We start from the raw sequence: 18,935 nt of genomic DNA on the forward strand, positions 1-18,935 counted from the left end.
GCATTAAACTTTTTCATTCAACACACCCATACTTGTCTTTATAAGACATAGAAAAACACACACGCACACTAACCTGCTCATGGTACTCGATCCCCATGCTTAGAGTGTTGATCAGAATGGCGATCATAATCCCTCGTCCAAAGTACTTGCTGTCTACGATCTTCCTGAATGTGTCGCACACCAGCCTCCAGAAGTGAACAATGTTCGCCGCCGTTTTTCCCAGCCTAATGTGCTTCTTCTTAGGCTGCCGGCTGTCTCTCCTGTCCCTGTGGTGAAGGTCCTGGGTGAACTCATATACGCCCTCACTGTCGGAGTCTCCAGGGGTCTCATTGCCATCGGTGCCACCCTCTGATTCATTGGCAAGGGCCTTGGCGCAGTAAGGGCAATTCTCAGGATCCAGGGTCAAAGCGGCTGGGTCCATGGCACTGCTGACGGTGCTGAGGTCACAGGCCGACAGCTGGCAGGAGAGCTGGGCTGCAGCCAAGTGAGAAAGGTCAGATGCAGAAAGTGAGACAAAGAGAAGTAAGCTGCAGTGAAATCTGTGTGATAAATTACATAAATGAAGTGGTTTAGACAATTGTTGAATCCAGTGAAAGGGATCTGTTGTTAACAGCATTTTTGGATATTTGCATGTGATTCAGAGGGAGCATGTTCGATGGTGATGGGCAGTGTGTGCTGTATGTGTAATGCCTTGTCTCTACAGGCTGTGCTCTGGTCTGTCTGGCTGACTGCCAGCGTTTCCATCTTCTGTACAATCTAAGCAGACCTGAATAGAATTTGGCCAGGGGCAGACAATGCTGGCTGCAAGCTTGGACATCAGGGATTAACATTTATTGACCGTGATTAACACTCTTTATGTCTCTAATGAAAAAAAAATCTGCACTGGTGTTTGAGGATGGTGTTTGAGGCTTGATCACAGCAAGCTAATATTGCACTCCACCAAACAGGCAATTGCAGAGACAGGAACACTTCCAGTGGTGCGTCGCTGATATGAAGATTGAACAACGATTATGACTGAATGAGATACTCTTGTTATTTTCAAAGCACAACCTTAAAAATTCTATCCACCAAAGCTATGAAGCTAATGCAGCTAATCAAGCATTGTATTTATGATCATTATTTTCAGTGCAATGTACACTATACAGACACAAGTATTCAGACACACCTCTGTATGGAGCTGTTTTTCAGGGGTTGGGCTCAGCTTCTTAATCCCAGTGAAGGGAAATCTTAAACTTAAAGACATTTTGGACAATGTTATGCTTTCACCAGCAGTTTGGAAAAGGCCCTTTTATATTCCAGCATGATTGTACCTCACTGCACAAAGCAAAGCTCCATAAAGATATGGCTGGATGAGTTTGGTGTGGAAGAACCTGACTGGCCCACACAGAACCCTGATCTCAACCCCATCCAACACTTTTGGGATGAACAGGAATGGAGATTACAAGGTAGGCTTTTTCATCCAACATCAGCACCTGACCTGACAAATACTCTATCACATGACATGAGGTATTTAGAATGCAATGTCATTAAAGACCCTGTTTGTGTGTTTTGCGTTAATGTGTGTTTGTGTACCTGTGGGAAAGTGTGTGTCCACCAGGCTTGATGGTCGTCGCTCCAGGGGCATGGGTGGGATATTTAAGTTGAAGTTGATGTTAGTCAGAGTGCTGGCAGCAGCACTCCCTCGTCTGGACTCTGCCAGGGCTCGAGCCTGCAGAGTGGGGTAGTTCTTAGGCCCTGAAGCCACAAAGGGTACAGAGTTTCTTTTCATGGCCCTGGACATGGGAGCTGGGGCTAGGGAGAAAGGGCCAGCGTTAGGCCCCAGGTTAGTGGGTGAGGGGGTACAGCGAGGAGTTTCCGTGTGGAATACACTACGAACTGAAGATAAATCAGCAGCTCCTGCAGCAGGATTGGACAAAGTGGCCAGGTTTGTATCAGAGGTGGCTGCTGTCACAGAAGATGGTGGGACTAAAGTAAGGTGCCCTGTGTCAGTGCTTGCTACAAGACCCCCTCCATTGTTGTTATGAGCACCAGCCTCCACATCCCTACCCTCCAGACACCTGATGCTCCCTCCTCCCCTCACACTGCCATTTCCCAGGTGATAGTGGTGGTGGTGGTGGTGATGATGATGGTGGTGCATCATGTGATGAACTGAGACAGATCCCTGCCTGGAGGACTTCCTCCTCCTTCTCTGGCTACGTTGGGGATCGGAGGCTGGGGGCGAGGCAGCGATGTTGAGCCCTGCACGGCGAGCCAAGAGCCTGCAGATATGAGCCACTTGTTTTGCCCCCTTGCGAATGATATGAACCAGGTACTTGAGCAGCTCATTGTAGCAGGAGCCCGGCTCAGAGAGGGAAGCCAGCGTGCTGGCGTTGGACATGAAGCGTACCCGCTGCTCCTTCATCAGCTGACTCTCCCTCTGTTTGGTCTCTGAGAACTGAGTTGCAATGACCACCAGGCACAGGTTGATCATAAAGAATGAGCCAATCTAAGGATAAGGAGGGGTAGATGTCATTATTCACACACTCTTAATGGATGCTCACACAACAGACCCTCAGCTGACCCACTTGTTCAATCATCAGCAGAGACGTACACTCACAGCTGGTGGCAACATGAAGTGGTACTTACAATGATGAGTAGGATGAAGTAGATGAAGTTGTAGAAGGAGTGAGCATCCATCACAAAATACATGATGTCCACCCAGCCCTCCAGAGTGATCACCTAAAGAAGGACACAAAAGAGAGAATATGAGAGTATATGGTGAAAAAAAATACAGATATATACAGAGAATAATTAAAAATATGAATTATGAGATAACACATTTCGCATTTCAGTGGAAGACTAATCCCCAACATTTCTCTTGTGTTACTCCACACATATGCAAACAGAAGCAGTGAGCAGACTTATGGGAGAAATCATCTGGCTTTCATCCTGCAAAAATTACCTCCCTCAGTTATACAGTGAAGAATGAACAATCCAACAAAAGGCTTTTCAGATGATGTGGAGATAGCAAACAAATGGTGTGGAAAAATGAGGCCGCAGTCTGGTGGTGTGGCTGTGGCGACCTGCTAATCCTGTAAACCCTACTTCTCTGATACACCAGCCGCTGGAGCAATTAGGTTCTCTTTCTCTCTCGCTGTCTTCATCTTGTATTACAGGCTTGCATGCCAGCCAAACCACACTGCACGTGCCTCACTGTAAAATGTTGTGTCTTACAAACAGACTACTTTTTTGGTCCAGCATTTCATCTGTACCTTGCAGGAGTGAAAAGCTGTGTTACCTGAAAGATGGCGATCCAGGCGTAGAAGATGTTGTCGAAGTTGATGGCGCCCTTGAAGGGGTTGACCATACTATCAGAGCAGTTGGTGTAGTACTGGTTCCAGTTGATGCAGGTGGTGTTGTCAGTGATGTTAGAATACATGTCTAGGTTGCACTGCAGGCCTCCTTCCTCATATAGCTTGGGGATAGATTTGCATTCCCTCATGCCGTTATCTTTGGCCTGAGAGCAGATGAAGGGGTTCTCGTCGTCGTTTTCAGTGTGGTAGTAGTTATAAGTAAGAGAGCTTTCGGGGAGACAAGAGGACATTGCAGCGGTTAGTCTACTGGAGGATCAGTAGATTCATGGCAGCACAGCCTGATACCTGCTGCGGTAACATAGTGAGTCAGTCAAATGACCTAAACTATGCAAACATTAACTAACATTAGCCACCATAAGCTAGTGGTCATACCAAGCCAAGAAAGGCTGTAGTGGCAACCCTACTGGGTTTATTGAAATGTGCATGTGAGCATTTTATTGCTTATGAATAAATCCTTTATTTATAAGGGGATCATATGATCTCTTTTCAAAAATTACAGAATGCCGCTTTAAGATATGCCTAACCACTGAAATGAAAGATAAAAAGAGTACAACAAACTGAAGTATGGTACATAGGCTTATTCAGTAAACATCAAAATCATCTGTCACTTTCCTTGCCCTTCAGTTCTACCACAACTTGCTTTTGTAGCCAGGTTAAGGCAGATAAAATGGCTGGGTGTTTTTATATGAAGTGATGAAGCTCACTTTGAAATTTGAAGCCCCAGAGTCTGTTTTAATTCCAGGAAAATCCGACAGGCAGTTGATTTCACTGATTAACAATCCTTCAAACAAATAGGAGGAACTAATCAGTGAAGCCAGCTGTAATTGTTTTGACAAACCCAGGGCTAAATGGTTGAGGAGACTCCTGTGTGCATTGTTTGAGATGAACACACACATTTGTCTGCATGCTACACCACCTTTTGGCCTATCTGTGACAGAGTGTTCCTCTGTCTGGAATAATTGGTATGTGTGTCTGGTGACTGTCAGTTATCAGGCCTGTCTATTAAGATGCACTCAGCTGGTGGGCTCTGTTACTGTATGGTAGCCTCATACACTTTATGGGACCAGAGACCGGAGAGTCCTTTTCACTTCTAGACCACTTCACACTCACTTACCTGTATTTATTTATGTATCCATAAAAGCTATTTCACACTTAAGAATGATCTACGAGAACACTTACCGGTCTCATTATGAAACACATGTGGTGTACAACACCTTAACATGATGCGCAGGATGTGGTGCCTACCGGGTGCTTTCACATGTCGCATGAGTCACTGTTAACCCAGTTAACAATTAACAGCTGTTATTTTGCTAAAGCACTAAAATACGTATCAGCAATATGATTTCAAGAGGAACCGAAGCAAGCACCGAAACAGACTTTGACTTTGAACTTGAATGGCATTCATCTGAAGCAGAAATACGGACCCTTTAGATGTATGAAGAAGGTGTAAAAATTGATGAAGATGACAAAAAAATATGCCAGCTCACCAAAGCCATTATGCATGAACTTAAATTACAGCTGCAAGATGTCATAAATCCTATAGAAAGTAATGAAGCCAGGATGACACAGGGAACATGAATAAGTCATGGGTGGCCATGTTCCATATACCATGGGTCTCACGGGGTCTTTCTCATTATTCCAGGGTTTGTCGCTCTCCCATTCATCACTGTGATGAGACTTCTCTATAATCGCTGACCTCATTGACTTTAGTACATGACCTAGTTTGGTGTGTGAGGTCAAGGTTTACTCTGTAGTATTACCTTGACCTCCTGTAGACCTGTTTGCAATATCATCAGTGTTGTTTATTTTATCTCTATTAGGAAAATAATGAAGAAATAAATTAACCCAGTCACCTCGTGTACCTTTGGAATACATATGTGTTTGAAAGCCAGTAACAGCATAAAACTGTTACTGTCTTATGCTTATGAAATTAAGAATTAAGTTGAGAACATGGGCTCATTTTGTGCACAACCATTATGTTTTGTTTTCTTTCACTGCCAAAAATAGAATGATTCGTTAATGCTAAAGTTCCCGGCCTTTTCAATAATATTTAAGTGTTAATCTATCATCTGTTGGCATAAATGTATCTATCAAATAGTAGAACAAGTTTACTGAATTTTACTGAAGTAAAAGTAGTGATACTTTGCCACACTATAAAATTAAATAAATTCCACTAAGTCCTGACAGTAAGTAAAACAAGAGAAGTACAGCATTATCAACAAAATGTACACGGAGTATAAATATAAAAGTAGTTGTATGCAGAGTGGAACCTGTCAGTGTTCTATTATTGTATCATTATTATTGATGAACTGACACTTTGAAATACAGTGCAACATATTTTGTAAGACAATCAGGTGTTTTGCATGTAACATTTCAATGTGATTTCTGATTTCAAAAACATATTTTGTACAGATTAAGTACAACAGATCATCTCAGGAGCAAAAGTATTAAGTAACACATATGAAATGTGAAGTGTAAGTACCTCAAAACTACAATTAACCACTGTATTTCAGTTATTTTCCCAAGCTAGCTTTCATATTGCACATAATAGATAGTGTGACCAATACTGTAGCTAATCTTTACAAACACTCCTTAATGTTAATCCTGCAGTTAACATTAAACTCAGATAGATACTGACCAGAAAAAACTCCAAATACACTCAAATACACAGATGAAGTATTGTAAAAGCAAATGTTGAACTCACAAAGGGAAGTTCTCTTCCACAAAGCAGCGGTTTCTGAGCCGGCCGACCCACAGCTGGACGCCTACGATGCCGAATATGAAGAAGACAAAGAAGCAGAGCAGAAGCACGTTACCCAGCATGGGCAGGGTGTCGAGCAGCAGGGTCACCAGGATGCGCATACCTGAGAGACAAGACAAGGACAAAGTCAAACAGCTGGGCAGCACGAACCAGTGCTCCAATGCACATGCAGTAGACATGTTGTCATGTGGATGAGGTATACAGTATGTTACTGTTAGAACTGAAAAGTCAACCTCTTTAGCAAGCTGATTGGGTATTTTATTGAATACACTGGTCGATATAAGCACCAATCCAAGTGCCTCTCAGTTCACAGCCATTCACTCTGCTGAGCACTGGCCTGTTAAAACACACTTCGTGGAACAAGTACACAATTCAGTGTCATTTAATCAACACTTTTTTTTACTGAGAATCAGATAGTAATGTTAGAAATGATACTCTACTACACATCACAGCCTAGTGACTTTAGCCGCTCTGTGTTTTATATTATTTAAATTGGCTAAATGAGGGCCTGTCAAAACAGAATAGCTGTACCTTACTGTTGTTATCAGCATACCAGTTGAAAGTGATACCTAAGAGTGAAATCCCAGTGATGAGCCTTAAACGCAGCACACAGCAGCAGCATATCGTGATCATCACCAAAAACCAATAGTGATGCTGTCTGTGCTGCTTGTGTGTGGCTAGGGATGAAAAGACTATTATTTTTTAATGTGTGATGAACCTTGCGTTGAGTTTTGACGTATTGATTGTCTGATCCAATGAAGTACCTATGAGCAAGGCAGCAATAGCCAAAGATGTCTGTCTCAGTTGTGGGTGTGGATGAACCTGTTACTGCATAAATATTAAGCAGGCCATTGTGGGAAAACAGAAACAAAACACTGTGGTTAAAAACATCCGCTCTTGCATGAATAAAGGTTAAAAATACATTTGGATGAGACACGAGAGTCCTGAATCAAACGGAAGCGCAAGAGTTTTGTTCGCAGCATGTGAGAATGTCAGCAGTACACCTACAGTTTGCTCTGAATTAACGCCGCAGTAAAAGACCTGCTTCTTCGCCTTTCATGCAGTACATCCCTGATTCTGTCAGCTCTGAACAGTGTTCCCTCAAGTTTCTGACAACGCACACTTCCTGCCGCCCACACGCTCCCTCTGCTAAATCTGGCTGTGTCCCTCTGCTGTTGCAGCTTCTGCTCTTATTTTCACATCTATCTATCTATCTATCTATCTATCTATCTATCTATCTATCTATCTATCTGTCTATCGATCGATAAGTTCAGCAACTGTGTAGCCTTCCTTGTCTCGGTCCTCGGTCTCTCTCTCTCTCTATCTTCCTATCCAGCAGTAACCTGGTGAATCAGGTGATGGTGATGGTGATCTTTTCCTGATCAGGAGTTTCCTGGGTAATTGGAGAGGCCCAGAGCGACAGCAGAGCTCGTCTGTTGGGCTGAAAGTCGCCGAGGAACAGAGGCAACAGAGGGAGGGCCAACTACATGCAAGTATGATGAAATTACAGTAGACTTTAAGAGAAGGCATATTTAAATATATTTACTACTCAGAACATGTTTCAGTTCAGTGTATTCAAAACTTTTATTTTTTTTTTCCCTGAATGTGGGTATATTTCAGAAAGGGAGTCTTAACTGTTGTATTGTTTATAGATTATAGTGTTTTGTTGGGTTTGAAATGTGGTGCCACTCAGTGAAATCCTCTCTTGTTTAGAGTTGTTGCTTTAAATGAAAAATGTGTATTTACAAGACCCGTTTTGTTTTTTTGTTTGTTTTTTAAGAAAAAATTCCATCCATGTTCCAACACCTTTCATCTGTACTGTGCCATCTGGGAGTACTGCACCAAACTGCATGAGAAACTTTTCATATCTGTAGAGTCTGATTTTTCATTTTTTTCATATGGGTACACACTGAGGCAGACAGTGTTGACACTGCAGACAGATGGAAGGAAAACAAGGAGGATTTTGTAGATTTGCAAAGATATAGAAAACAAGGAAAGGAGAAGGCAGCCAGGAGAGGAAGGGAGGAGATGAAGGGAGGAAAGGAGCAAAAGTTCTACCAAAGGACAGGGAATTGAGTGGCAGACAAGAGGATCTGCAGGATAACACACATGTGTGGATTATGTCTTTCACAGCATCATTCTTGTCTCAAAGGGGAAGATCTAAATATGAAACCCGGCTGGGGAGAAAGTGACAGCAATGAAAACATGGAAACTCTCGAATGACATTCAATACTCTTGAAGAACTGTTGCCAGGTTATTTCAACTTGCACAATAACATTACGCAATTAGATATAATTACCAGCATAAACGTGTATACAGTGTGAGATGAAATATCTCAGAAACTCTCATAATCACAGTGTGAAAAGGTTTTTAAGTACTGGGCTACAGCCCTTTTTACAAGACAATCATGAGTGAATGTCATGAAATGTAAAAATAAAAGTGTGAGTCAATGCCTGTGGCGATTTGTTGCCACTTGCTCTTTGATAGGACACCCGTTTAACATAATTGCTCTGAACTGATACTCTGCTGCTCCCAGTTGCTGTCACAGAGGTGTGGAGGTTCATTCACACTGACAAACCTGACTCGGATCCCTTGCCTGACTGTACACACACACACACACACACACAGAGCTTACATTAAGCAGCGACTTCTTCAAGCGATTGCCCTCATAGTGTAATGTGCTGAGCTGTTAGCATGCTGCTTAGCTGTGCCTGAGTTAGCGACAGCAGCTGGGATTAGTGTCCACTGCAGGCCGAGGCACACTGACTACGCTGTGATCCAGAGTGGAGATATGTCTGCACAATGAAGTTTAATACTTGAACCACCTTGCATTGGTATTCACACCTCTTACAGAACAACACTGATCCTTTGTCACATATTTTTTTCATTTATCATACAGTGCAGCTGACTTTGAATTTGACAAACCTCTGAATCGTTGACATGAAACTCAGTGATCTCTGAATTGGCGAAATTGATTAGTTTAACTCTGAGTTGACATGTTTTTCTCTAAACCTGTAATCGTGCATTGAAAATTACATAACAAATGCACTCAATAAATGTTTAATTGTGAAATACATTTAAAAGGTATATAACGTACAGTATTCCTCATCTTTGTTGCCACATTGCTGCACTTCTTAGCACATTACTACCAGCCGGTGGAATATTATGAAGTCATTGGCAGTAATATACTTGAGTATTACGTCACGGCACTCTGGTTGGACCTCATAATAAAAATATTGCCCCAAAGCATTAGTGGTGATCAGATATACTGTAGGGTGCCTTTAAACAGGAAAATGGTATTTAAACATGATTAAAAGACCATTTTGTCAGATGGCAAAGATCTTTGACTCCAAATGAGTTGTTCACTATAACTCATTTGGTGAGAAGAAACATGGTTACAGAGCTTTTATTCTCATAAAGAACCTCAAGCTGACTCATTTTCTTTTAAGAGAGTAATGGAAAATGCAAACCGTAAAAGGTTGAGTGAGCTGAATGACAATAAAGCAACAGGTTTAGATAAAATACCTGCTAGGTTCCTAAGGGATGCAGGGGAGTGTGTTACACCTGCTGTAACCCATTTAATCAACGTCTCTATAGGGCATGTTGTAGTAAAGTATCTGCAGAGTGCAGGACTCATTCCTATCTAGAAGAGGGGTAATACACTTGAGAAAGGAATTTACAGACAAGTTTGAATCTTAAGTGTCTTTTACAAGTTCATTAATTAGATAAATAATGAATCACAACATATGATATGAACAACAGTTTGAGAGAATCCCATTCCACTAAAACCTGCTATTTATGCAGGCACTTACTGTGGTATGGTTTTGTATTTCCCCCAAAAACCTGTGAACCTGCTGTTTAAGATAAAGCCCACGGGGTTTATTAAGATACCCATCAAAAATGTAAGGAGTTATCTCTCCAGAATGACACAGATAGTGGATATAAATTGAACATTTTCCAAAGCTAAGATATGAGATCTTAGGCTGACTTTTTTTTTAAATTATATATTAATGACCTGAAGGATGCCTGTTCCATCTGAACTTTTTATTTATGCAGACGATTAAGCTATTTTCATGTATCACAAAAGAAAGGTAAAGGAAGGAGAGATTAAATTAGCTATTTAGGATTATAAGATTAGTCTTTATTGGGAGAGGAAAAGAGGAGGTGCAATACACAGATCAGTTTGGCCAGCATAAAATCATTTAATTATTTTACTGATTTGTAATTTTATATTTTATTTCAATCATTTTTTTTTGTTTGCGTAATTGTCTCAATTTAAATTTTCAATATACGTCACTCACAAAAGATCGGGCAACCATAAGAAATTCAACCTTCTTTATGAGCACAAACCAGGTCAGCGCTTTGAAAGAACATTGAATTTTAAGAAGAATGATGCAATTAAGGAGCAATTCACCCAACGGTATGAGGGCATAAAATATTTCTGGTGGCAAAAATTAGTTTTTTCAAGATTGATTGCTCATTTGATGGTGGTATAAATAAAGGCATCAAACAATACATCAACTGGACAAGAGCCCCGTATGAGGACAACATTTCACTCAGCGAAGCTGGCAAACATGAATATCAAGAAATGGACCTCTGTGTTCCTCCCAGATAAGAGAATCAATCCTCGGAGCCTCTCCCGACCTGAATAGCAAGCTCATTCCAAGTGATCGACATTTCATATTCAATAACAATCATCTCCTCCTCCACCCGTGCGCCCTCTCCAACCTCACTGTGGGCGGCCACTCCATTCCAACATGGCTGGCAGGCGGGTGGCTGTGTGTGATCGGGGAGCCATCTGTTAGCAGGCAGATTAGGTCTGCTTCCTTTGCTCTCCTGTCCAGGTCTAGCTCCAACCCAGCCAGCTTTGTAATCTGTGTACTGTGAACTAATGGGCTTTTGGAGTCGAGCACCAGCGTACACCTGCGTCTCTTCTTATTTGCTCCGAGTGAACGGTAACTAGCTGCATGTCAGCGACCCCAGACAGAGATGACTAGACGTCCCTGAAATGGAAATGTGCCTCTGCATAAGCGAGCCATGTGACCTGGAGAGAGTGCGTGCAGAAAAATGAGAACTGATGGAGAGAAAAAAGAACAGAGAACCCATCTGAACTCTGTTTACCTGCTGTTTTGTTTGCTGGAGTGACCTGTTTTTGTGTACACCAATTTGTATGAAATTACAGGAAGTAGAATCTGATCTCATTTAGTACCCACAAGTACCAGAAGTACAAGGCCACGTGTAAGCTCAATTCTCCAACCACACCTGATTATGTATACCATACTAACAAAGCCTTTGTGATCCAATGATGATGTTATCAAGGATAAACAATCCCCAACTCTACTTTCAATCACGTGAGCATAACTAACAGAAAACCAGTTGCTGATGATGAGCAAGAAAACAACTGCTTCCAAACTGAAATGACACCATTAGCACATAATTTCACTGTCAGCTCACTGTTCACTCTGTGTTTCGTCTCAACAGAAACACCGTTGGGTACAACCGCCACTGATGGGAATTCTGCTGCTTTTTAACAAGCCAGATCATTTGGCTAAGCTCAGCTATAAGAGCCGACACTTTCATTTAGCACCACGACTGGCTTTTTTGATTCAGGCAAATATAGTAATGTTTTGACCTATATGGTATGTTTTCACAAATATCACTAAAATTACTCAGTTAAATTGTACTAAACCTCCTAATTTACATAATACCACAGTTTTTACATTGTGTTTAGTATAAAAACATTAAATGTAAAAACATTTTGCAGTATTGTATGTCGGCAACTAGCGTGATGCAAGTCTCACCGTGCTTATATTCCGATATTATTACAAAAGTGAGATATTTCTGGATGTGATTTAGTATGTTATAGGATTGTCCTATTACTCTGCTTTATATTGTTTTAAAAATGCTGTTTACTAAGTAGCTTTACCTTGTTATCTCTGATTATTTTTGTCTTTATTGTTGCTACTTTTCTCCACAACTCATGTCCTAGTGGGATTATAGTAGCTTCTACATTAAGTTTAGGAATTTCCAAATGAGTATGGTTGACCCTATTGTCTTCTTTGTACAGACATATTTACTGTATCGCTATGTAGAACCCCTGGACTTAAGAAAAAAAGGCAATAAATTCAGAAGAGATCATTGATCTCTCCACAGAATGCTCATTTTAAAAGAAACATTTTTACACAGCTAGTGGTTCAAAAGAATCACTTAGCTGAAATCTCTTTGACAAGTCTCAGCTGTGCTGGGGAGATGGTTCCCTACCTGTCTTCAGGCTATCTGGGAATACTGTAGCACCGCATGAAGGGATCAAAGAACTGAATTTCAAGCTTCAGGAAACTGCAGCAGCTCAAAACCTTGAACTGCAAATGAATTTGAACTTAATATAAGTTAAAACAGAATCTCTTCTCTTTTAAAGCAACAAAATATCACTTGCATGCCAAGGGCTGCTTGGGGTGTCATACTGAGGTTCGACTAACAAGATCTTTTGTTTTAAGCAGGGCAGGGTTTGACAGCAGGGAGCAGGGACTCGTCCATGACATTCTTTGCTTCTGGCAGACAACTTCCTCCTCTGAACTCCATCTAACCTTATCAGTCTCTTATTTCTTCACTTCCACTCATAAACAAGGATTCCCCCAGATCAAACCAGTCCACTGAGTCCTCTGGCTCTCCTCCTCTCCCTCACTTCACGATGCAAGAACAGAAGTCAAAGGGTGACTTGTAGGACTCGTGAAGAATAGAAGCCAGCAGCTCTTTAATTACAGTAATGAGGCTCTGCAAACAATGTGCTATAGGAGGAGAAGGAGGAGGAGAGGGCATGAGCACACGGGGAGCTGGGAGGTCGATCATGTTGCTGTGTGATACCGGCTTTAGGGCTTATCTGGGCGGAAGTACAAGACAGCGTGTATGAACTAGGCGCTGCTGAAACACCAGGACTAACAAAGCTTGGAGAACAAGATGAAACGCTTTGCATTACTGATGCATGGGTGAAAAAATGGGTGCCCTACATGTACATGTAAAAGCGCGAGGAAAATGTGTGTGTGAGCTCAGCTTGTGTGCAGGTTTGTGAAGACTTTGGGGAAAGGGGATGTGTTGAGGCTATAAATATTCTGTTCTGGCCCTTGACTCATTAAGAAGGGTGTGTGTAAGGGTTTATGTCCAATGATAATCACCTGTTGACAGCTGCTTATCAATCAACCCTGCCTCACTCAAATATGGCTTCCTCGCTGCATTGAAAGCTTCATCAATGCCAAGAGGGGAAGGATGTTATTGTTTTATTCTGTTATGCCTGTTGTTCATTTACAGGCCTGTTCCACCTCTGCCCTCCACCCTGATGCAGCCTGTTCTCCTTCTTTAATTACCCATTGTCTCCTTTGCTGGGGTCAGGCTCTGGTCGAGTTAAAGGGAAGAGGGAAACTAATATCTTACTAAACTAATAAGCTTACAGTTAGTACTGGGGAAAAAAAGAAATCTTGGGTCAGGTTTGGATGTTGGATTTGGTAGTTGGGTTCAGTCAGGTTGGGTCCTAAAGACACGAGTACAGGCCAGGTTTGAGTCTCAAAATTTATGCTACTCACAAAAGACATATTGCTTAACCAAAGCAGCAAAGGACAAGATGTTCTGACTTTCAGTGCAGCGGAGCTTTAAACACCTGCACCCTGTATTTCACATGTTTCAACCAGTAGTCTCCTCATTAGAACCTCTAGCCTGTTAGAGTCTTTCAGGCTTTCTGCATTTCATGTTTTTCTAAGCACTGTCTTTGCAAGGCAGGATTTACCCTTAGATGCCTTGCCAAAAAATACAAGCTGACTTGAACCCACGATGTCTCTGAGCTGACTTTTTATGTGTAAAATCAGTGGATTTCCGCTTTAACTTAAGCTGCATTAAGTAACTGCTCATAACCAGGGTGGGAAATTACATTAACTCTTGCCAGCAGGCATAGAATAAATTGCAGACTGCAGCTGGATGGATGTCCACCAAGTCAGGCGCTTTGCCAGCTGAGCAGTCACCATCTTTTCTATTTCAAAAACATGTTGGCTTGAAAAAAACTGCAGTAGTGTTTGCTTGATAGTCAAATAAACTTGGCACTACAGCCTGAGGATAAAAAAAAAAAACAAAAAAAAACCTGTTTTCCTTCTGTGTGTAAAAAAATGAAATCTTTACTCTTTCAAACAGAAGACAGTTTATCCAAGACAAATTTAAGCATTTTAAAGTCAGTATTGTTTTCAGTGCCTTGAGGCCTGAAACGTAAAGCCATTCAAACAGCTCTTCACCTCAATTTGCATATTATAGCAGCTGAGTCAAGTCAAATAAGTTGCATTTGCTGACAATATATTCCTGATGTTAAAGTGAGCCGTTATTTAATACTTTTTTTTCCTGCTGTTTTTCTTTCTTTTCATGGCGATAGATACTGATTCTGATGTAATTTCATAACACATCCCCTACATTACATAATGTAGGGGATGTGTCCACGGCATGGGCAGTGTTTCCGATGCATGAGAATTTGGCTTCCAGAGAGGGAGATCCTCATCTGTCCCTCAGGAAAAACAGTATTCTGGACACACAAATGACCAGTTGCCATCTGTGAATATTGAGACTCACACAGAGGTATGTCACAAGTTGTCGTGTCTGCCTTGATGTTGTCAATGACAGGCCCAGCGCGAGGTCCCTGTGGGCCAGTACTGGACGTGAGGGTAATAGCAATCAGGTAGCAGACGGTGGCTGGTGATGTGATGGTGACACAGCTTGGGATTTTTGGTTTTTGTTGGCGGCCGGTGGATGAAGCCTGCAAAATGTAACTGTCACTTCCACTGGCAGGACTGCCATGTTAATGCATCAATCAATGCCAGAGCCCAGGACGTGGACAGCAGCCGAGGAACAATGTTTTTGTTAATACAAGTGTGATGGGGTGTGCTTGTGAGTATTTTAAGATGAGCTGTTCTGATATAGAACTAAGGTAAAATGTAATAGACAGATAGCAGAAAAGGGCAATGGAGGACTGACAGCTAATACATCTGCTGATCCGGGTTCAGCTGGGTTACACATAAGCAGCAGTGACCAAAATACCAACAAGAAAGTCAACTAAGAGACTGGAGAATGTTTATACCACAACCGACTGACAGGTCGAGTGAACGTGCTGACCTGTAAAAGCACTCTGATAGGAGCTATTTGTTCTATAGTGTGTATGAGCTGAGGTGCACATCGCCGTCTGGTCTCCATCTTCAGCTATAGATCAGCCTTGGCTCCGTTTGCACCTGGCATTAATAAGCATCTCATGTGATTTACTGCACTACACTTCCACTTAATAATAAAATGCAGTGACATCTCCAGGATGCACAGTAACAATAAATCTCTCTTGTCCTCACCCAAAACAGCAGTTATTACGCTACATATTACGATATTTAAAATTGACAGCTTCACTTTGGTTACTTAGAGATCCATTGTGGACACTTTATCTATTCATATGGATGACAGCCTGTTGTTTGTATGCTTTACACTGGCTTCTGCCATAAATTATTCTTTAATTTACATCATAGCTATATTACATTGATTAGATGCCCATTGCATTAGAGTAATTGTCGCTAATGTGCCAAGTGGCTTTCTGTCAATTTATAGAAGATTCAGCTGGTTTACCCCTAAACCTTCAATACTGACTAGTCACTTATGCACATAATCAGTGTGCATATGTGCATGCAATCAATGTTTTTGAGGAAGAATTAAAAAAAATCTGAACTCTGCAGGAGTAATAAAACAGAAACATCCCACATAGCATTATTTCTATGTGTGTACTGTCAGGATCCATTGTGATTTGTCATGATTTGTCATCCCTACTCTGTAGCTCTTTTGCAATGTTGCTGCACCAATTAGACAGAACTAATTCCTTGTACATTACTTGGCAAACTTTGAAAAGTCAAACTACAGCTTTTCCTCCGACCTTGTTTCTTACCAATCCAACAACTGCTTAATAATGGAGGATGAAAAAACACCTTACTCAGTGTCATAAAACCATTCCAACACGTAGAAAGTGAATTCACAGCATCCAAGAAGTAGAGCACCCATGTATTTAAAAGTGAGCGAAGCCTCAGAACAGCTCCACAATAAACATCCCCAGCCACAGCTACGATGAATGCTGCAAGCTTCTCCGCAGGACTTGATTAGGCGGGTGAAAGGATGGGGGGGGGCAGAAGACAGATATCAGCTACACCAAATGCTTAGGGGGAATAGTCCCCCTCCACTCCCTCTATCACCACTACTCTACCCAATGACATTTTCCTCGCAGGGCCAGAACCAGACCAAATCACCCACGCATTAATGTCGCTATTAGTCCAGTGATTAGGATGAGGAATGGTTGGATGCCTAATGAGTGAGTCTGTGTGTGTGAGACAGTGTGCTCTCTCTCTCTCTCTCTCTGTGTGTGTCTACATAGATGTGGCCTAATGAGCAGCATTGGACCACTGTGACAGCTTTGATTGACAAGAGGGTGATATTACAGAGGTGGTTTGGGAGTGTCATCAGTTGAGGGATGAGAGAGAGGGGAAGGAGGCTGATATCCCATTTGTGCACCTACACGGGCTAAACACCTGCGTACGCACACACACACACACATGCTGGGGATCATTGCTCAGTTAGCTTACAATCTCCTCTCAACAATTGAGGAGCTAATAACAATTAGGGTCTGTATTTACATGAATGCATCGCAGTGGGTGGAACCCAGGTATGAACGAATACACAGAGTGGACTACTGAACGGGTAATGCTCGTGGTTTTATTTTAACATTAATGTGTGCACTGGAAATTCAATCTGTGCTGATTAAACTCTAATGGAGACTAATGGGAGAAAGTGGGAGGGGGATACAGAGCCTTTTCAGGGGGTTTGGATAATACATGTGTGTATAAGAGAAAGGAAGGGGGAGGATGACAGATGGAGAAAACAACTAAGGGATCTGTGTGTTTGCGTCACAATGAACAAGTGTGACAGTCTATGTGTGTGTGTGCGTGTGTAGCTATGAACTACAGTACTTTAATCAAAGGCGATGAGTTAGAAAATTGCGTATAAATCTGTCTGAGTCGGAAGCTGACTGGATGGGGAAAGCCAGAATCACAGAGACGCACTCGAGGCAGCTTACTAAGCGTGGACCTGCATGTCCCTGACCTACATTCCACTGCTGTGTAGGAACTCAGTCCTGACAGAGGAGCCGAAGTTGTTAGGGTTAGTATCTTGACATGTCTTTGTCTCTTTGTTTTGTGTTCCGTTCTGTTCGTTTCCTGTCTTCGTGTGATTCATCCGGTTGGTTTTTCTGTTGCCTGTCCAATCCGGAGCGGAGTGGAGCCATTCCTGTGTCCTGTCAGTCACCTGCCTGCACACCTGTTCCTCACCTGCCTCCAATCACTCATCACTGCCCGTGGATATTTAAGATCGGCTCTCCCTCTCCACCCTGGCCAGATCGTACCGTCTACTCTAGTGGCATCTTGTCAGGCTCATTTTTTGAATTTCGTTGTTGCTCATTTTGAGAAGACTAATGTTGCTCTCCTTGCTCAGGTTCACCTCCATGCTCCTGTCTGCCCTGCTCGACTCTGTCTTCAGACCTGCTATTCCCCAGCTTTTGGAGTTTGCCTTTGTGTTTTGGATTCTTCAATCTGGACATCTCCCGGACTTTTGCCCTCACCTGCTTCCTGGACATCTGCCGGTTTCATTTCCTGTTCTTGTGAACTATTTCCATTCTGTGTTTTGTACTATTTACTGAAGATCTCCACTAAAGACTTTGTTAACTGTTTATCTTAGTCTGTCGTCTGCTTTTGGAGTCCTCTCTGAAACTGTACAGCTGATAATTTCTGCTGCCAAGCCAGATTAATCTTGAGTTGCTGTTGGTACTTGTTGGTTACAGTGATAAGTTATTAGCTCTCTGTCTTTTCAGTCTATAAACTGTGGCTTCACTTCAATTTTTGCTCAACTTAGTGTGTAAAGACACTAATATGGCATCAGATACTTTCGTAAGGGCAAGAATTTTTCAAAAGAGACTTTCTGGGAGGCAGACTTTAAAGTATAAAAATTAAATTTATGAGGCCTAATTAGCCTATTGTTATTTAATATTATCTAATGAACATTGTTTCCTTAGGCCTTAAGAACTAAACTGGTTACATATGATGAGAAAGTGTCGGCAAGCTCTGTTTATGAATGCTACTTAAAGATTTAGTATGACAGTGTGGGAAACATACTTATTCACTTTCTTCCAGAGAGTGAACACAGCCAACACCAGCTTCATATTTAGTGTACAGACATGAGAGTAGTATCAATCTTCTCATCTCAATCTTGGCAAGAGATCGAATAAGTATATTTCCAAAAATATCAAACTATTTCTTTAGTATCAGAGATACTGAAGAAGGTGCAGCCTGCACACATACACTATATGGACAAAATGGACTTTAATGACACACAAGTTTGTGTCTATGGGAATTTTTTGTCCATTTGTGTGTAGAGCATTTGTGAGGTCAGACACTGATGCTGGACAAAAAGGCCTGACTCACAATCTCCGTTCCAGTTCATCCCAAAGGTGTTGGGTGGGGTTGATGTCAGGGCTCTGTGTGGGTCAGTCAAGTTCTTCCACACCAAACTCATCCAACCATGTCTTTATGGACCTTCCTATGTGAACTGGGGCACGGCCATGATGGAATAGAAAAGGGCCTTCCCCAAACTGTACTGCATAGCATTGTCCAAAATGTCCTGGTATGCTGAAGCATTAAGATTTCACTGGAAGTAAAGGGCCTCAGCCCAACCCCTGAAAAAAAGCCCCATACCAAATACTTTTGTCTATATAGTGCACCACA

The 18,935-nt window shown here is 42.0% G+C and overlaps 1 protein-coding gene across 9 annotated transcripts in view; it reads right to left on the reverse strand.

The window, feature by feature from the left end:
- cacna1g (calcium channel, voltage-dependent, T type, alpha 1G subunit) overlaps positions 1–18,935 on the reverse strand; it is a 134,211-nt gene that overhangs the window by 88,011 nt on the left and 27,265 nt on the right. For all 9 annotated transcript variants that reach the window (XM_046376693.1, XM_046376692.1, XM_046376690.1 and 6 more), the window contains exons 4-8: positions 6,058–6,217; positions 3,278–3,560; positions 2,626–2,718; positions 1,573–2,485; positions 74–474 (exon numbers count right to left, since the gene is read on the reverse strand). In XM_046376693.1, coding sequence (XP_046232649.1) covers positions 74–474; positions 1,573–2,485; positions 2,626–2,718; positions 3,278–3,560; positions 6,058–6,217 — 1,850 coding nt within the window. The remainder of the gene's footprint in view (positions 1–73; positions 475–1,572; positions 2,486–2,625; positions 2,719–3,277; positions 3,561–6,057; positions 6,218–18,935) is intronic.

The sequence above is a fragment of the Scatophagus argus genome, chromosome 21 (assembly GCF_020382885.2).
Source record: "Scatophagus argus isolate fScaArg1 chromosome 21, fScaArg1.pri, whole genome shotgun sequence".
Classification (NCBI taxonomy): Eukaryota; Metazoa; Chordata; class Actinopteri; family Scatophagidae; genus Scatophagus; species Scatophagus argus.